This window comes from Mustelus asterias, chromosome 2 (assembly GCF_964213995.1).
Source record: "Mustelus asterias chromosome 2, sMusAst1.hap1.1, whole genome shotgun sequence".
Taxonomy (NCBI): Eukaryota; Metazoa; Chordata; class Chondrichthyes; order Carcharhiniformes; family Triakidae; genus Mustelus; species Mustelus asterias.
The window spans coordinates 145,871,980-145,892,770 of NC_135802.1; the positions used below are offsets into that span (position 1 = coordinate 145,871,980).

Here is a 20,791-nt window from a genome sequence, read left to right on the forward strand (position 1 = left end):
TGAAAAGGTGGTGATATAACTGAATGACTTGCTAGGCCACTTTAGAAGGCGATTAAGAGTTAACCACATTGGTGTGGGACTGTAGGCCAAACCGGTTAAGGATGGTAGGCTTTCTTCCCTAAAGCGCATTAGTGAACCTGTTAGATATTTACAACAGCCTGGATTTTCATGGTCACTTTTACTGATAGCAGATTTTTGTTTTAGTTCTAGATTCTTATTTTTTTAATTCATTCTTGGGACATGGGCGTCGTTGGCTAGGCAGCATTTATTGCCCATCCCTAGTTGCCTTTGTTTAGAAGGCAGTTGTGAGCCAACCACATTGCTGTGGCTCTGGAGTCACATGTAGGCCAGACCAGGTAAGGACAGCAGATTTCCTTCCCTAAAGGACATTAGTGAACCATAGGTGCTTTGCAAATAATGTAGTGCTTTTGAAGTGTAGTTCCTATTATAATATAGAAAAGGTGTAATGTGCAATAATTTGTCTACAGCAAACTCCCATGAACAGCAATGAGAATTTTTTTTGCAATGTTATTGGTTAAGAAAGAATAATTCAACTGGACAGCAGGGAGAATTTCCCTGTTGTTCGTCAGATGTTTTACATCCACTTGAGAAAGCAAATGGGTTTTTGGTTTAAAATCTCATCTGAAAGATAGTGCCTCTGAACTGTAGCATTTCTTTAATACTGCATAGGGCACATCAGCCTAGATTAAGTGCTCAAGTTTCTGAAGTGGGACTTAAATCTCCAACCTTCAGACTCATACTGAACCATGGCTGACGCAGTAATCTATGGTGACCAGCGCAATCATAACTCTCCAGATCTCAGCTAGGTGTTCAGACTTCTAAATATCACTCAGTGCTACAATCAACAGTTTAAGGTAACAGAAATGTTGCAATATGGTTGCTATTATGTGTTGCAGTGCCCAGCCATGATAAATACAGTTAACATTTGAACAAGTGCTGTCTATGTGAAAGATTCAGCCCACAATGTGCAACATTCTCTGACTCGCCGCCAAATTGCATCATGCTGAAATTTATATTGTAAGCTCTTGTACTTTTCTAATGCAGACCTTCCCCTCTTCTTGAACAATAATTCAAAACGCCAGCAGCTTTGGTGGCACAGGATGTGAGAAGGAAGTACTGGGGAGGAGGGAAGGTTGAGGGTGAATTTTAAACTAATCAGTTCAGCCTGAAGCTAAGTGAATCACGCGAGTTGTCCGTTTTAAACCTCCTCCATTTTACTTTCTATGGACTTCAATTTGGACCAAAATTCAACGGGGGTTTAAAATGGAAAGTCGTTCTGATTAGTTTTGCACCAACCGAGTTGCCAGTGTGATAACCCCCATGATGTACATGGGGCATCACTCATTGACCTTCCAGTTGGGCTCATTGAATACAAGATCCCTGGGAATTTGTAAGTAGCCAACCAGGTGGAGCTCATATACTGAACCCTGTATAAAGCAAGACCCTGAGAGGGTCCATTAACCTTTTAGTCCCGGTTGGGACCTGTTGTGTTCACCACAGGCTTGTGGTTATTGTTTATTTTCATTTTGTGCATTAAAAGCACGGTTCTTTCACAGCCAATTCCTGGAGTTATCATAGACACTTAGGAATTCCACGCCCACTGTGGATTAGGAGATGGGTACATAATCTTTCTAACTTGGAGGCGCTGAGGGTGAAATCTAACAAAGAATGATTAGTACAGCAGTTATCCCAGCCTTCTCTTGTTTTTCCTCCCCAGTGACCAGCTATAGCTTGACATTCACAGAAGCCCAGAGGTTGTCATTATGAGATATTGCCTATGGCGTAAGAGTTTGATTGTGCTTTCATTGATGAGGTTAAAGCCCATTCCAGCAATGGCCAGGGTCAGGAGAGAATTGACAGGTAACGATTTGGGGCAGGGGGGGAGGGCGGTAAATGGGGTGGGAGGGTCCCAGATCTATATTTGGACATTTACATTTTAAAATCTTACCTGTAGTGATCCCTTTATGCTTCGACTGATGGGTCATACGTAGGTCGCATTTTCCTGAATGTAACTGGGGCTGGAAACTCCATACTAAACAGGTTGCGTCAAGCAGACATTATGCCCCATACTTGCAAATAAAAAGTAGAATTGAGGGCATCATCAGATTAGATATGATTTTATTGAACAGCAGGCTTGACTGTCCTAGCCCTGTCGATAATTCTTGTGTTCTAATGTATTGGTAAATTTAAGTTTATTTATAGTGTCACAAATAGGCTTACACTGTAATGAAGTTACTGTGAAAATCCCATAGTCACCACACTCCGGCGCCTGTTCGGGTACACTGAGGGAGACTTTAGCATGGCCAATGCACCTAACCAGCACGTCTTTTGGAGTGTGGGTGGAAACCACAGCATCTGGAGGAAACCCACGCAGACACGGGGAGAACATGCAGACTCCACACAGACAGTGACCCAAGTCAGGAATCGAACGGGGGTCCCTGGCGCTGTGAGGCAGCAGTGCTAACCACTGTGCCACCTAGGTTGGAGGGGCCAGACACCCGAGCCCTGCTCCTAATTCTTGTGTTCTCATGTATTGATGTATTGCATTGCTCTCTAACAGGGGGAAATGTTGACAGCTGTCACTCACAGAACAAGTCCAGCCCCGCCCCTTTCCCCAGCCCTAAGACCGGATGTAGTTGGGTCAGCCGCGGTGCCTGCCGGGAGGTGTAGTTCTCTGGGAGGACGGGCGAACAACATTACCCGTCGGCCGGAGCGGTTTCGGGTGAGCCGGTGCGGAGGGGGCTGCGCGCTGGAGGGTTTGAATGCGGGTGGCGTTCTATGCCGTTATTGTTTCCCCTCCCCCAGCGCCTCTGGCCTTGTTCCAGGCTGCTGTCCGCCTGCAGGTAAGCGGCCCCCAGGCGAGGGGTGCAGGGCAGTGGGAGGACTGGGTTTGGGGCCTGTCCTGCGGATCGGGCGGTCCAGGGAGCCCCCTGGTGTGATGTGATTCCCCCGCCAGGGTCGGGCACTCAGAGCCTTTAGAATCGGACATTTCATTTTAATGCAGCCCCCCTGGGAGTCAGGTACTCGGTGACATTGGAGCCATTGGGTTTAATGTTGATGCTCCAGTCTGGGAGTCTGTCATGCTCCTCTCTCAGCCTAGCAATGTTATTATGTTCCTCAAATCCAGCCAAGTGTCTCATTACAGTCTCAGGGCCTGGCAATGACTATCATTTGCAATTTGCATTATTACAGTTCCAGGATCTGACACTGGAGATCATTACAGATGAGATGTATCCTAGGCTGCTGTGAGAGACAAAGGAAGGGATTGGGTGACATGGTGGCACAGTGCTGCCTCTCAACGCCAGGGTCCCAGGTTCAATTCTGGCCTCGGGTCACTGTCTTGTGTGGAGTTTGCACATTCTCCCCGTGTCTGTGTGGGTTTCCTCCGGGTGCTCCGGTTTCCTCCCACAGTCCAAAGATGTGTGGATTAGTTTGATTGCCCCTTAATGTCAGGGGGATTAACAGGGTAATTATGTGGGGTTAGGGCCTGGGTGGGATTGTGGTCAGTGCAGACTCGATGGGCCGAATGGTCTCTTTTTGTTCTGTAGAGATTCTATGAAAATTCTATGTAGGGACTGTAAGGCTAATTTTCAAATCCTCCCTGACCACAGGAAAGGGGCTGGAGGGCAGCTATGGGCAAAATATTGCAGAAGCTGGTCGAAGTTCTGACGAAGGGTCATCCTGACTCGAAACTGCTCTATTCTCTCTCCACAGATGCTGTCAGATCTGCTGAGATTTTCCAGCATTTTCTGTTTTTGTGACTGGAGGATAGGGAAGTTGGGGGGGAAAAAAACAGATAATTACAGGCCAGTGAGTCTAACATCAGTGGTCGGGAAATTATTGGAAACAATTACAAGGCTCAGAATTATGCAGAGGCGGCACAGTGGTTAGCACTGCTGCCTCGCAGCTCCAGGGACCCAAGTTCAGTTCCCAGCTTGGGTGCCTGTCTGTGCAATGTCTGCGTGGGTTTCCTCCGGGTGCTCCGGTTTTCTCCCTCAGTGTACCCGAACAGGCTCCAGAGTGTGGCGACTAGGGGATTTTCGCAGTAACTTCATTGCGGTGTTAATGTAAGCCTACATGTAACTAATAAATAAACTTTAACTTTAATCTCCACTTGGAGAGGTAAAGATAATCAAGGATAGTCAGCATGGCTTGGTCAAAAGGAAGCTCATGTCTAACAAATTTGATTGAACTTTTAGTGGTGGTGACCAGATATGTAGATGAGAGCAGTGAAGTTGATGTAGTCTATACATCAGTAAGGCTTTGACAAGATCCTCCATGGGAGACTGATCAGGAAGTCAAGGGCCCATGGGATTCAGGACAATTTGGCAATTTGGATCCAAAATTGGCTTAATAACAGGAGGCAGATGGAAATTATTGAAGCAAATTGACTGGAAACCTGTGTCCAGTGGTGTACTGCAGGCTGTTTGTAGCGTACATTTGTAATGTACTTTAATCTAGATGTAAATGTGAGTGGTATGATCAGTAAGTGTGTAGATGGCATGAAAATTGGTGATGTAGTAAATAGTGAGGAGGAAAAGCTTAGATTACAGGATGATATAGATGGGCTAGTGTCAAATGGAATTTTACTCTGGAAAATGTGAGGCGATATATTTTAGGAGGACTAACAAGGCAAGGGAGTATACATTGAATGGGAGGATGCTAGGAAGTACAGAAGACCGGAGGGATCTTGGAATGTATATCCAAAGCTCCTTGAAGGCAGCAAGACAGGTTAATAAGGTGATTAGGAAGGCATATGTGATACTTACCTTTATTAGCCAAGGTGTAGAATATAAGAGCAGGGAGGTTAAGATGGAACTGTATTAAACGCTCATTCGGCCACAGCTAAATGTGTGAAGTTCTGGTTGCCACACTATAGGAAGGATGCGATTGCACTAGGAACAGTGCAGAAGAGATTCACCAGGATGTTGCCTGAGCTGGAGCATTTCAGCTATGAAGCGCGGCTGGGATTGGTTTTCCTTAGAGCAGAGAAGGCTGAGAGGGGCCTCATCGAAGTGTACAAAATTGAGGGATATAGATAGAACATAGAACAGTACAGCACAGAACAGGCCCTTCGGCCCACGATGTTGTGCCGAGCTTTATCTGAAACCAAGATCAAGCTATCCCACTCCCTATCATCCTGGTGTGCTCCATGTGCCTATCCAATAACCGCTTAAATGTTCCTGAAGTGTCTGACTCCACTATCACTGCAGGCAGTCCATTCCACACCCCAACCACTCTCTGCGTAAAGAACCTACCTCTGATATCCTTCCTGTATCTCCCACCACGAACCCTATAGTTATGCCCCCTTGTAATAGCTCCATCCACCCGAGGAAATAGTCTTTGAATGTTCACTCTATCTATCCCCTTCATCATTTTATAAACCTCTATTAAGTCTCCCCTCAGCCTCCTCTGCTCCAGAAAGAACAGCCCTAGCTCCCGCAACCTTTCCTCATAAGACCTACCCTCCAAACCAGGCAGCATCCTGGTAAATCTCCTCTGCACTCTTTCCAGCGCTTCCACATCCTTCTTATAGTGAGGTGACCAGAACTGCACACAATATTCCAAATGTGGTCTCACCAAGGTCCTGTACAGTTGCAGCATAACCCCACGGCTCTTAAACTCCAACCCCCTGTTAATAAAAGCTAACACACTATAGGCCTTCTTCACAGCTCTATCCACTTGAGTGGCAACCTTTAGAGATCTGTGGATATAGACCCCAAGATATCTCTGTTCCTCCACAGTCTTCAGAACCCTACCTTTGACCCTGTAATCCACATTTAAATTAGTCCTACCAAAATGAATCAGCTCACATTTATCAGGGTTAAACTCCATTTGCCATTTTTCAGCCCAGCTTTGCATCCTATCTATGTCTCTTTGCAGCCTACAACAGCCCTCCACCTCATCCACTACTCCACCAATCTTGGTGTCATCAGCAAATTTACTGATCCACCCTTCAGCCCCCTCCTCTAAGTCATTAATAAAAATCACAAAGAGCAGAGGACCAAGCACTGATCCCTGCGGCACTCTGCTAGCAACCTGCCTCCAATCCGAAAATTTTCCATCCACCACCACCCTCTGTCTTCGATCAGACAGCCAGTTACCTATCCAATCGGCCAACTTTCCCTCTATCCCACACCTCCTCACTTTCATCATAAGCCGACCATGGGGGACCTTATCAAACGCCTTACTAAAATCCATGTATATGACATCAACTGCCCTACCTTCATCAACACACTTGGTTACCTCCTCAAAAAATTCTATCAAATTTGTGAGGCACGACTTGCCCTTCACGATGGGAAGAAGCATTTGCCCTTAGTGGAAGGGAAATAACCACTGGGCATTGATTTAGGTAAGGAGAAGGGAATTTGAGGAAAGCCTTCCTCTGCCTGAAAGGGTGGCAGAGGCATTTAAGCGTTTAGATGAGCTTTTGAAACACTGTAGCATACAAGGCTGTGGATCAAGTGCTGGGAAATGTCATTAGAATGGATAGGTGTTTGATGCCCAGCACAGACATGATGGGCTGAAGGGTGTCTTTCTGTGCTGTAACACTCTATGACTCTTTCTATCTACAGAATCTGACAGTGGAGATCATTGCAGTTCCAGGCAGGCTCTGACAGTGGAGATCATTGCAGTTCCAGGCAGGCTCTGACAGTGGAGATCACTGCAGTTCCAGGCTCTGACGGAAAAGACCATTGCCGTTCTGGGATCTGGAATTGGAGATCATTGCAGCTCTAGTGCCTGGTACTCAAATGTCATTGCTACCCCACTTTTTTGTGTTGTTAGTCACCTGTGTTAGCTAGACTGTTTCAGAGTTAGTGGAATGTGTTGTTTAGAGTTGAACAATCCAGGGTTATGTCAGAATTTTGGTCCGGCACTTTTTATCCTTTGGCCTTGGTTAGGTGGCTAATATTCTAGTATTGCAGTTTCACAAGAAATGCTAAGATCAAAATGGGGATGGAATTTGGAAGATGTAATTGGGAGCTTCATAAAGAGGTGAATTAAGTGTTGGTTTAATGTCTCCGCAGGAAGGTGCAACCTCTGACAATTCACTCTTCAATGCAGCATTGAACCATCAGGTTAGTTCTGCACTCTAGTCCTATATTGGGGATTGAATCTGCAGCCTTCTGACCTTCTGAGGTGAGAATGTTGTCACTGAGAGAAGTTAACACTTCATAATGGTATCTTGAACCATGCTAACAAAGGTTACTACTCAAGATAAGACTACATGGTGTAGGGGGGTAATATGATAAAGTATTGGTCAGCTAACAGGCAGCGAAGAGTAGATCTAAGGGGACGGCACAGTGGTTAGCACTGTTGCCTCACAGTGCCAGGGTCCCTAGGTTCAATTCCGGCCTCGGGTCACTGTCTGTGTAGAGTTTGCACATTCTCCCCGTATCTGCGTGGGTTTCCTCCGGGTGCTCCGGTTTCCTCCCACAGTCCAAAGATATGCGGGTTAGGTGCATTGGCCATGCTAAATTGACCCTTAATGTCAGGGGGATTAGCAGGGTAAATGCATTGGGTTACGGGAATAGGGCCTGGGAGGGATTATGGTCAGTACAGACTTGATGGGCCGAATGGCCTCCTTCTGCACTGTAGGGATTCTATGATTCTATGATTTTTGGATTAAGAGCTGTAATATGGATCTGACAGCCACAGGGATCAGTGTTGTTGCCTTACCTGCTTATAATATACATCAATTACTTGGATGAAGGGACCAACTATACGGTAGCTAAATTTGCCGATGACACCAAGACAAGTGGAAAATAAGTTATCAAGGAAGAGGAGTATAATGTGGGAACATGTGAACTTGTCCACTTTGGCAGAAATAATAGAAAAGCAGTATACTATTTAAATGGAGAGAGATTGCAAAACTCTGGTACAGAAGGATCTGGCGTGTCCTGGTACATGAATCACAAAAAGCTAGTATGCAGGTACAGCAAGTGATTAGGAAGGCAAATAAATAAGTGAACTGAGTGTTGGTTTAATGAAAATGGAACCTCTGACATTTCACTCCTTCAATGCAGCATTGAAGGATCAGGCTGGTTTAAATTTATTGCAAGGGACTGTAATATAAAGGTAGGGAAGTTTTATGCAGCTGTACAGGACCTTGGTGCGACCACGTCTGGAGCACTGTGCACAGTTTTGGTCTCCTGATTTAAAAAAAGATATAATTGCATTAGAAGCAGTCCAGAAGAGGTTTACTTTATTCATTTCTGGGATGATGGGCATATCCTTTGAAGAAAGGTTGAACAGGTTGGGCCTATATCCATTGGAGTTTAGAAGAAAGGGCGGCGATCTTGTTGAAACATAGGATCCTGAGGGGACTTGATAAGGTATATACCAGGAGAAGCTTTCAACTTGTGGGGGAGTCTTATCCCTTTTAAGGCAGGGATGATGAGAATTCTTTTCCCTCAGAGAGTCATTAGTCTGTGGAATACTCTTCCCCAGAAAGCAGTGGGAGGCTGAGTCAATGAATTTATTCAGGGAAGAGTTAAATACATTTTTGATGGACAAGGGAGTCAAGGGTTATGTGGGGCAGACGGAAGTGGAGTTGAGACCACCTACTGGCCATGTTGGTATTGAATAGCTGAATGGCCAACTCCTGTTCCCAAATCCTATATTCCTAACACTTAGTAATGATATCCCCACAGGATTCCATCTCTGACCACTGTTTTATCGTAGTTACTAACAAAATGACACAGTTTTTGTTTAATTTATGATTTTTGAGTGACAGGTTAGTAGGATGATTCTTTGTAATGCTGTACTGTTACCAATGTCAATATGCACTTTTATGGCATCATATTTTAGTTACAGAAATAACTAATTGTTATTCTTTGGTTTTTAAAGACTAATTGTTATTGTAGCTATATTTCAAACTTCTCATTGCAAAATCAATTTCCTCTATTTGGAAGCATTCCCTGGGAGTTTTCCAGTTTTAAGTACCATTTATTTGTAGCAAAATTATAAATGCAGATTTGTTGTGCAACATATTTGCAATCAGAAACTACTTTCTCAATCAGCAATCATGGTTTTAGGGTGCTGAAATATTTCACGTCTCATAGTTCCTGCAACAGACAGATTTTTGCCTTTCTAAGCAGAAATGCTTTTTTTAAAAACAGCATTAAGTGCCACTTAACAGTTTTGCACAACATCAGCAAGTTTTGACTCGATTCCATGTGACTCTGCACTTTAAACTTCATTCTATTCTGCCTTTCGTCTCACTCTGCAAACATCGATTGCACCAGGGACCTGGGTCCGATTCCCTGCTTGGGTCACTGGCTGTGCGGAGTTTGCACATTCTCCCCGTGTCTGCGTGGGTTTTCTCCGGGTGCTACGGTTTCCTCCCACAGCCCAAAGATGTGTGGGTTAGGTGGATTGGCCATGCTAAATTGCCCCTTAGTGTCAGGGGGATTCAAAGGGTAAATATGTGGGGTATGGGGATAGGGCCTGGGTGGGATTGTTGTCATGCAGGCGCAATGGGCTGAATGGCCTCCTTCTGCACTAAGGATTCTATGATTCTATCTAGTCTGAACACTCCTTTTTACAACTTCAGACCTAAGCTGATAGAGGAAGCTTGGGTACATGTGTTTACACGTTGTAAAATCTGAGTGCTGGGAGTCAATTAAATATTTAATCCCTTAATTCCAAAATGATTTAAAGTGATATTCCTTTTGGTGACAATTTTATTCAGTGTAAGAGTTGACAGAAGCTAATATTTGAACAGTAATGTTAAAGTGTAGCAGTATTACCATTAAGCTCGAGACAGAAACATTGTCTCCTCATCATTCCCTGGATGCACCAGTAGTTGATGCTCTTGCACTGGCTTGCCTTTCCTATCAGAGGATTTCTGTTTATATGATTTTTCACAGCAGGTCTGGAGATTGCCTAGCATTAGTCTGAATGCTCCAGTTACCAGTGATGTTAAGTGTCATCTGTCTGCCAGGCCAGGTTAAGCTTCCAAGACCTTTGTGAAGACCTTCCCACACATTCTTTTTTATTTCATAGGATGTGGGTGTGGCAGGCAAGGTCTACATTTGTTACCCATCCCTTATTGCCCTTGAACTGGGTGGTTTGCTAGACTTGCAGAGTCAGTCATGTGTAGACCAGACCAGGTAAGGAAGGCAAATTTCCTTCTATAACGTATTAATTAACTGGATGGGTTTTGTAAAAGTGTTGTCCTGATCCCGTGTGACTCTGCACTTTAACTTCAATTTTACAGCAAGCAATGATAGTTTCAGAGTCAATATTACTGAGACTAGCATTATAATTCCCGATTTTATTAATTGAACTCGAATCATAGAATCATACAGCGTAGAAGAGGCCCTTCGGCCCATCGGGTCCATACCGACACGTTAGAAACATCTGAACTCCCACCTAATCCCATCTGCCAGCACTTGGCCCATATCCCTGAATGTTATGACGTGCCAAGTGCTCATCCAGATACTTTTTAAAGGATGTGAGGTAACCTCCCTCTACCACCCTCTCAGGCAGCACATTCCAGACTATCACCACTCTCTGGGTAAAAAAGTTTTTCCCCTCATCCCCCCCATAAACCTCCTGCCCCTCACCTTGAACCGATCTCCCCTCGTCACTGACCCTTCAACTAAAGGGAAAAGCTGCTCCTTATCCATTCTGTTCATGTCTCTCATAATCTTGTACACCTCAACCAGGTCACTCCTCAGTCTTCTCTGCTCCAGTGAAAACAATCCAAGCCTATCCAACCTCTCTTCATAACTTAAATGTTCCATCCCAGGCAGCATCCTGGTGAATCTCCTCTGCACCCCCTCCAGTGCAATCACATCCTTCCAATAATATGGCGACCAGAACTGCACACAGAACTCTAGCTGTGGCCCCGCCAAAGTTGTATACAACTCCAACATGACTTCCCTGCTTTTATAATCTAAATTCTACCAGCTACCATGATAGGATTTGAACCCATGTCCCAGAGCATTAACCTGGGACTCTGGATTATTAGTCCAGTGACATTACCACTACACCATCATTGTAAATCCAATGGTTTGTAAACATTCCCGTGATAGAGCCTGGTCAAATGGTGGCCTTGGTAATGATTGGATTAAATCAGTCTCCATAATCTGTGTAAACAAGTACAAAGAGGAAGCTCCTGGCCAGAGGAGATAGATTGTAGGTTTAAAAGATATGTGCTTGTGTAAAGATTGGTTCCTGTTCTATCCTTCATCAGCTGGCTTTCTGGAATAGAACAGATGTTAGGCTAAAATAGTTTGTAATATTCTTCTCCAACACCCTAAATTGGCAGCTCTTTTCTTCCCAATGTACGAAACCCCACAAATAACAGAGGCATAAGCATCCAGTGACCATGCAATATTCTCTCTACAGGATGCATTTGAAGCATGTTACTTGATCAGAAATCTAAGTGACACATTAAAGTCTGTGTTGCAGTACAGCACCAGAATTATGAAATGTAGAAGAAAAAATAGTAAATCAAGAGCTAGTGATTTGTTTTAGGGCTTGGGATTTAAAAGCCAGAAGATTGCAAGAGGGAAGGAAGGTAATTTTGTCCACAGTTTGAAGTTCTGGTTAAGAATGAGTTTGAAGAGGAGATGGTATGATCCGTCTCAAACATAGTGAGGATGCAGGGAGGAGGAAGAGTGCAACACGCCACATTCAAACGTTGAAGGATCAAGTTCAGAGGGACAATGATCTTAATAATGATGTGAATGTCAAACAAAGCAGGTTCAGGACCATCCTGTAAACAGAGGTACCTTACTGGAAAACAGGGTTCAAGGAGGAATCGGATGCCACACTGGAAAAAAAAGTATAAGAAGGAATCCCCTCAAAGGCAAGGCATGCTGGTACAAGAGGAGAGGTATCCTTCCAGAGCAGGTTTGTGACTATCCTACTGACAGAGGTACCTTTGCAGGAGAAAGGGGTTTGAGGAGGGATCAGATACCACACTGACTGGTGCAACCAGAATGTGATTATGAGGAGACTATGCTTCTGCCCAGAGTGTAATGGTAATACTGCTGTGCTTTAGTATAACTGTTCAAACTATCTTTGCATTCTACAGCAAACAGTTTAAATTTCTGTTTTTCGTAATACAGGTTGGATCTCTGCCCTCAGAATTCACCCTTCAATTAATAGTAAAGTGAAGTAAGTACAACATTCAATAATCTTTCACTTTGATCTACTCCAATTCAGGGGTTCATCTTAAAAAAAATAACATTAATTACCGTGAAATTTGGAATTATTTAGATTTACTAAAGAAAGCAACATCTTAAAATTGTGTATTTTGAAAACTATTGTCTGTCTACTGTAGACACGGTGACTTCAAGATTAAGGTATGGTTTGAATTTTTGTCTTGACCATGGTGATAGTGCAAATGAAGGAGTTACCTTTAAAACATGAGTTATGGTTGGAGATAATGTTTTGAATGGTATGGTACCTGAGTATGGTGGTGGAATGAGCATTTTAAGGCTCAGAGCAGATAATCACAAAACGCATTGAAGATTACGAGTACCTGTTTAAACTAATTTTCCTATCACTTATGAGTACCATAACACAATCTTTGCTGATGATACATCAAGTGGTTAGCTACTGAATGTTACACTGGAACATCAAGGACAATAAAGAAGAACATTTCATTTGCAAGGCATTGATGGATACAGCTACTTTTGGTGTTTGAAGCCTTTTAAGAATAGTTCCTAATTGCTGTGTTACTGTATGATGCTATCTTTCTCCTGAACATGAAAACATGACTGTTTTCTTTCCATAGTCTATTCCACCCAGCAGATGCCTTTCCGCGATTGAACTTGAGATCACAGTCAGCTTTGTGCAAAACTGTGGGGCAGTTGGGCCATTTTATCTGTGAAAAAAAGTGTTGTCTTGAAGTTTGTATTCTATTTGTGGGTGGTTAGAGAAGGTGAGAAATATGGTGGCTTTTCTGTAACCACTGTTGTTGCTGGCTCTAAACTGTCATTGGCATAGTGTAGGGTCAGATTGCTGTCTGCACCTTTAACTGGTGAGTCATGTATCTGTATTCTCGGCAGGTGCCTAATACCTGCAGAAACCATTGCCACGAATCCCAATTCACATTAGGAAATCCCCCTGTAGGTTTCCAATATAGAAAGCACTTGGGATAAATCACACTTAACTGAATCTATACAGCTTGGGTGAATGTTGGCACAGCCAAGTCCTAGGATGTGCAAGATCATTACTGGGCCCAACTAAAACCACCTAGTTTATCAGTTTACTATTTGTCCAGCTAGGACTGATCTACCCATCAGATAAGGCCTGTCCAGGTATCTGGATCCAGGTGACAGGCTTGCCTCTAGGTTCCTGGTTGGCTGGTTGATCATCATTCATGCTCTTGAGTAGAGAACAGTGTGTGACATGCAAGAATTGGAAAATTATGGGCAGCAAAATAAAATCCTGCAAGAGTACAAAGTTGGCTCCGCTGTCCGTCCATACAAATGGCCGGAAGGTTGCCAGAATAACTAAAAATGGTGGGGTGGACAAAACATTAAGTAAAACAAAACATTTAAAATCTGCCCCCAGTGCCAGAGGTTTCAGTCTGGTTTTGTGTGATACTTAATTTTTGTATTAAACTGGGAGAGGAGAGAGGATTTAAATGTTAAATATCTGCATGTTATTCCAAAGGATTTCTGGTAAAGATTGTGAACATGGAAGAAACTGACCGGGAAGCTGTGTGGACAGCTGCACAGCGAGTGGCTGGAATGCTGCAGCGGCCTGATCAGCTGGACAAAGTGGAGCAGTATCGCCGGCGGGAGGCTCGGAAGAAGGCCTCTGTGGAAGCCAGGCTGAAGGTCAGTACACAGAAGAGGAAGAAACTACTCTTGCTTTGTATTTACACATTGCAAAGAAGGCATCTCCTAGCATGTTTTTGATAATGTGACTAATAATTAGTCAATTTCCTGTTGCAATGCACAATGGAAAGCAAGCACTCAAGTGAAAGGCGCTGAGAATTGGACAAGGGGACAGATAAATAATTCAGCTCGCATCTTAAAGTCATTCATTCTGTCATAATTATTTATATTTCCACATTCAAAACTCCCTGTGTAAGCTTGGCATGTTGTAAATACATCATTATGCCACTGGCTGCACTGCAGTGCCTCCACTTGTGGTGGTGTAATTGCAGTTTGACAAATTAAATAAATGTGGACCTGGCCATTTCTGTTGGATAACATCAACTTCCCACTAATTTAATTCAATTTTATTTTACTATTTGATGGTGCAAGTACTAGGGGGCACATAAGATTTTGAAGCGGGGGGATAGAAGAAAGAACTTCTTTATGTAGTGAGTGGTAATCGTCTGAAACTCGTTGCCTATGAGGGTGTTGGAAGCACAGAAGATCAGTGACTTCAAAAGCATATCGGATGGGTATTTGGGAGAAAGAAACTTGCAGGTCTATGGGATAGAGTGGGGTAATTGACTAGATTGCTCTACAGACAGCAGACATGGACTTAATGGGTGGAATGGCCTCCTGTGCCATAATGACTCTGACTCTATGACTGTATCAGCAGAACTAAGGGCAAGTGCAAGACTTTCAATATTGATGTTTCTTGAAACTTCTCAAAATTTGGTATTATAAAAGGTTGGGTTTGCTAGGTTTCAGTCGTTTTTTTAACATCTTTTACTAAAACTAATTCTATTTCCTAAAATAAGCTCACCCTCCTTATAGCACCAAGCTCCTTTTATATTTTAAATGAAAAATGTGATGTTCAAAGTGACCATTAAGAGCAATTTAATTAAATTGTTATACTGAAGGATTCAACGTTTCCAGTACCTGCTTTTACTAATTTCCATTGGAGCCCATCTCTAACCAACTATTGCAATAATTAATTGGTTTGTGAAAAACATAATTTTTGATGCTACTTATAATTCCTACCAGCACAAGCTGCTTTAATTTTCTTTAATTCACAATAAGACAAATTTTAAGTGCACCAGGTTAATTTCCATTTTGACGAGTCTCATATTTGTGCACCTCCTAGATCATTGGTACTTAATGGTGACTCAAAACCTGAATGTTCACAAATGGTACTTAGATGTTACAACATGGATGCAGGCTATTCAGCCGAACCTGTCCGTGTTAATGTTTACGCTCCATATGAACTGAGGCAGTTGCCACAGAAAAAAAAAACTGTCCTCATTTTTAACCTTCAAACCGGATGCAAGCAAATACAAACATACACTGAGAAAGAGACATCATCTAATTCATTTTGAAAATTGTAGGCCAACACATGTACTTGCCTTATCAGTGCATTTCTCCCATTCTTACAGAGATTACTTTTGAATTGTCTTTTAGGCAGCCATCCAGTCCCAGTTGGATGGAGTGCGGACAGGGCTTAGCCAGCTTCACAATGCCTTGAATGATGTTAAAGACATTCAGCATTCCTTGGCAGATGTCAGTAAGGATTGGAGACAGAGCATTAATACTATAGAGAACCTGAAGGATGTGAAAGATGCTGTGGTCCAGCACAGTCAGCTGGCAGCTGCTGTAGAGAACCTCAAAAATATTTTTTCAGGTAATTTTCAGTTTTTTGCATTTTTGATAAATCCTTAAGTGTGAATTTAAACTGAAGTAAGAATATCCTGGTCAATTTGTCCCTTCAATCTAACCCTGGTTTGTATGAAGGCTGCACGTGCTGTTGAATTCCTGTGTGTAACATTGCAGAGGATTGACTAGTAATGACAAAGCACAAAATCGTTTTTTATATTGTTGTGATGGCTACCAATAAACAAAGACTATTCATTCTTTGAGAAATAATGACTTGTCCTTCAAGATTATGAAAGGAATCTTCAGCTGCAGTGTCTACGTTAACTTGAGGAAGACACACTGACACTAAAAATTAATCACTCTTCGGAAGTCAGTTAGCATTCTTGAAAAAACGGTGCAATAACAATATCATAGAAAAGAAAATAGAAGCAGGAGTAGGCCATTTGGCCCTTCCAGCCTGCTCTGCTATTCATTTTGATCTTGGATGATTATCAAAATCAATATCCTGATCCCACCTTCCCCCCCCCCCCCCCCATATCCCTTGATCCCTTTAGCCCCAAGAGCTATCTCTAATATCTTCTTGAAATCACAATGTTTTGGCCTCAGCTACTTTCTGCTGTAGTGAATTCCATAGATTCACCACTCTCTGGGAGAAGACATTTTTCCTCACCTCAGTTCGAAAAGATTTTCCTCTTATCCTCAAAGTATGACCCCTAGTTCTGGACTCCCTCACCGTTGGGAACATTCTTTTTGAATCTACCCTGTCTAATCTTGTTAGAATTTTATAAACTTCTATGAGATCCCTTCTCACTCTTCTAAACTCCAGTGAACACAATCCTAACTGACTTAGTCTCTCCTCGTGTGACAGACCTGCCATCCCAGGAATCAGCCTGGTAAACCTTCGCTGCATTCCCTCTATAGAAAATACATCCCACAATATATTGCACTGTTATTTCAAAGATCTTTTAAAATTATATTTAACTATCTTGAAATATTAACAAATACTGAAGTCCATTAGCCTTTATCATTATTTGAACATTAGACCATGCCATTCAAAGTGTTATCTACTTTCAAGAAGAATAAAATCCTCTAAATTTGTCTCTTGTTTTGTATGCAATGCTACATCATAGTTCACCATACCTGTGTCAGCTCTTTAGCCAATTATTTCGATTGGCCTTGGAACATTGTCCTTGTCAAATATATATCCAACTCCCTTTTCAAAATTAATATTGAATCTGCACTCACCATCCTTTCAAGCATTGCATTCCATTCCATATCATCATAATTCACTAAAACATATCTCTTCTCACTTGCTATGGGGTTTTTTTTGTCAACTATCTTAAATCTGTATCGTCTGTTGATAGCCCCTTGCTGTGGAGATGCCGGCGTTGGACTGGGGTAAACACAGTAAGAAGTTTAACAACACCAGGTTAAAGTCCAACAGGTTTATTTGGTAGCAAAAGCCACACAAGCTTTCGGAGCTCTAAGCCCCTTCTTCAGGTGAGTGGGAATTCTGTTCACAAACAGAGCATAACAGAACAAACTGAGTCTGTGTCTTTATATGCTCTTGTTTGTGAACAGAATTCCCACTCACCTGAAGAAGGGGCTTAGAGCTCCGAAAGCTTGTGTGGCTTTTGCTACCAAATAAACCTGTTGGACTTTAACCTGGTGTTGTTAAACTTCTTACTGTGATAGCCTCTTGCGCCAGTGGAAACATTTCGCCTTGTTTTCACTGTCAAAACCTGTCATAATTCTGAACAAGTATATTAAATTTCCCTTACCTTCACTGCTATAAGGAGTATAACCTGAGCTTCCCTTTTCTCTCCACATAACTAGTCCCTTATACCTGGTGTTATTATATACTACTCCAAGACCTTGACATCTTAAAGTGGAGAGCCCAGAATTGAATACAATACTTCACCCTAAACAATGATTTATCAATGTAATTCGTTTGTCTGCTATTTTTAAATTTAGAATAGGATAGTTAAAGTGACTGTTTCTGGGATTTGGATACTTCTTTTGCGATATAAAAAAAAGTGTAGCCATATTGATCTAGTTTCCACAAAATAAAATGTAACCCAGCCACGAAAATACCAATCCAACCACAATTTGTTTTTAAATCGTTTATGGGATGTGAGCATGTCTGACAAGGCCAGCAATTATCTTCTTACCTAATTTCCCTTGAGAAAATGGTGGTCAACTGCTGCTTGAACTGCCGCGGTCCATGTGGCATAGATGCACCCCTGTGCTTTAAGCGAAGATGTTCCAGGATTTTGACCCAGTGATAGTGAAGGAGCAGCGATATATTTGCAAGTCAGGGTGATTTGGACAGATAATTTCAGGCGGTGGTATTCCCATGAATCTGTTGTCCTTGTCCTTCTAGGTGATAGATGTTGTGAGGCTGGAAGGTGCTGTCTGAAGAGCTATGGTGACTTACTGCAGTGCATCTTGTATATGGTTCACACTGTTGCCGCTGAGCATTAATGGACAGTTGGGGATTGGTATCAAATGTTTAAAGTAGTGGATGAGATGCTGATCAAGTGGACTGCTTTGTTCTGGGTGGTGTCAAATTCAAATGTTGTTGGAACGACACTCGGAACAGTCCAGTGGAGAGTATTCCATCAGACATCTGACTTTGTACCTCTAAGTGGGACAGGATTTGAGAAGGCAAGAAGTGAGTCACTCACCACAGATTTCCTAGCACCTGACCTGCTCTTGTAGTATTTGCAAGTCTGGTTCAGTTCAGTTTCTGATCAGTGGTAACTCCCAGGATGTTGATAGATAGGCTTATGTTCTCGCTAGTTTGAGATAGTCATTGCCTGGCACCTGTGTGGCACGAATGTTAGTATCACTTGTCAACCCAAGGTCCAGGTGTTGCCTCATGCAGGCACAGATTGATTTAGTAGCTGAGGAGTTTAAAATGGTACTTCACATTGTGTGATCATCAGTCAACATGCCCAATTCTGACCTAGGATGGAGGGAAAGTCCTAGTTTAGGCAGCTGAAGATGTTTAGGCCTAGGACACTACCCCGAGGAATTCCTGCAGCAATGTTCTGGAACTGAGATGATTGGCTTCTAACAAACTAAACCACCTACTTTTGTGCTAGGTTTGACTCCAGCCAGTGAAGATTTTTCCACCGATTTTGCTAGAGGTCCATCATGACGGTTAAATGCTGCCTTAGTGTCAAGGATGATAACACTCACCTCGGCTCTATAGTTCAGTTGTTTTGTCTATGTTCAAGCCAAGGTCCTGGGAAATTTTCTACATTGTTGGGTAGATGCCAGTTTTGTAGCTGTACTGGATTAACTGGGTATGGGCACAGCTAGATTAGATGCGCAAATCTTCAGTATTACTGTGGAATGTTGTCAGGGCCCATAGCTTTGCTGTATTGAGTGTCCCCAGCCATTACTTGATATTACGAGTGGATCAAATTGGCCGCAGCCTGGTATCTGTGATGTTGGGGAACTCAGGAGGAGGCTGAGATGAATCATCCATTTGGCACTTCTGGCTGAAGATAGTTGCAAATGCTTCAGCCTTGTCTCTTGCATGGATGTGCTCAGCTCTGCTATCGCTGAGGATGGAATTATTTGTTGAGCCTCTGTCTCTACTTAGTTGTTTAATTGTCCACCACTGTTGACGACTGGATGTGGTTGGAATGGAGAGCTTTGATCTGATCTGTCAGTTGTGGGATCCTTTAGCTCTAACGCATGACGCTTCTACTGTTTAATATACATATAGTCCTGTGTTCTACTAGGTTGTCACCTTATTTTTAGGTATGCCTTGTGCAGCTCCTGGTATGCTTCTTACTCTTTGTTGAACTTCCTGGTTTGATTGTAATGGCAGGGACACATTAGGTTATAGATTGTGGTTGAATACAAATCATCTGATGGCCACAGTGCCTCACTGATACTTGGTTTTGAACAGCTAGATCTGTTCTGAATCTTTCCAGTTTAGCACAGTGGTAGAGCCATAAATCACAGTAAAGGACCCTCAACTTTGGGCAGGATTTTACAGCCTCGCTCGGGCGAAATCGTAAAATCCCACCTGAGGCCAATGGAGATTTCCCTTCTGGGAACCTTGCTCTCCCCGGAATCGGGGCGGGTGAGGTGGTAGGGTTTCGGCGTATGTCTCCGCAAGCACTGTGTTAACTCTGTGCCAACTATGAAGTTTCATTTTTTAGTGTGTGCATTGGTCCGTTCCACATCTTAAAGTGCATCACCGATTAACAGGGGAGAAACAAAAATCAATGAGATATGTTCAATGTCAGGAGTTAGTTATTAGTGATAGGAGAGATCGCTCCTAATATTTTCAAAATGACCTTCTCAGGCAGTTTACCAACTGTATAGCGACAATGAGCATGCCACTTACTCCCAAGCTTCTTAATTAATTGTTACTGTTGATCTGGCACACAGGGGAATTGCAAGAACAACCCACTGAGGCCTTTCTCTCTTACTTCTGAGCATCTGCCCGCTATTACGTGGGTTACAGCTGAGTAGATTGGGGAAATATGAGCAGAAGCTCATCTTACCATTCCATGACAATCACCTATAACCAGTGTTGCTTACAGTTGATTTTGGTCGTTTTAAATTTTGTGACATTGCAGCATGTTCAAAACTAAACTGTGTTCATCTTTGAAACATTTATGCGTGTGATTATAAATTCAACTACTTTCAAAAGGAATTGACCATAGGAAGCTTGGAATTGGGCACATCTCTTGCATTTAGCACACCAAAAATATAACTGTGGGAGAAGAATTTTAAAGCATTATGAATACATTTTCCCTATATCTGAGCAGTTGTTTTCATCCCCTTCCATCACATACTGACACAAACATTGAGAAAAACAACACCCACGAAAGAATGTGTAGTTTGGTTGTAAACAGGAAGGTTTCACACCATTGGGAATAGACATAATGTGATGTCTCAGTTTGTGTTATTTGAACTTGTTTTTCTCACTTGCCAGCATGCAAACCTACAGCACAGGAGGAGGCTGGACCATCATGTCTTTGGTTTTAAAAAATCAATTTTCTTTAAAAGATGCAGTGGTCTCTACCGTAATTCTTTGTATAAAAATAGTTTACCCTAACATCTCTTGCCTTCGTAAAAGATTTGTAAAACATTGTTTGATATGATAATCCTCAGTTGTGAAGAACATTTTAAAAAATTATTTCTCTGTAAAGCAGGATTCTGGGGATTGTCTGTGTATGTGTGACTAATTTAATTAAGCTGGGGCTGCGTGTCTATGGCATTGAAACCATCAACTGGGCTGGGTG

The 20,791-nt window shown here is 42.6% G+C and overlaps 1 protein-coding gene across 17 annotated transcripts in view; it reads left to right on the forward strand.

Annotated features, from left to right (window-relative positions):
* The first annotated feature begins 2,673 nt into the window (after nt 1–2,673).
* The window catches only part of exoc3 (exocyst complex component 3), a 33,528-nt gene continuing 15,410 nt past the window's right edge, over nt 2,674–20,791 (forward strand). The window contains exons 1-8 of one of the 17 annotated variants that reach the window (XM_078197831.1): nt 2,728–2,864; nt 6,597–6,662; nt 6,698–6,765; nt 7,050–7,100; nt 12,105–12,153; nt 12,320–12,341; nt 13,660–13,826; nt 15,327–15,546. In XM_078197831.1, coding sequence (XP_078053957.1) covers nt 13,683–13,826; nt 15,327–15,546 — 364 coding nt within the window. In that variant the 5' untranslated portion in view covers nt 2,728–2,864; nt 6,597–6,662; nt 6,698–6,765; ... (2 more) ...; nt 12,320–12,341; nt 13,660–13,682. The other 16 variants (XM_078197750.1, XM_078197785.1, XM_078197740.1 and 13 more) reach the window with 16 other exon arrangements.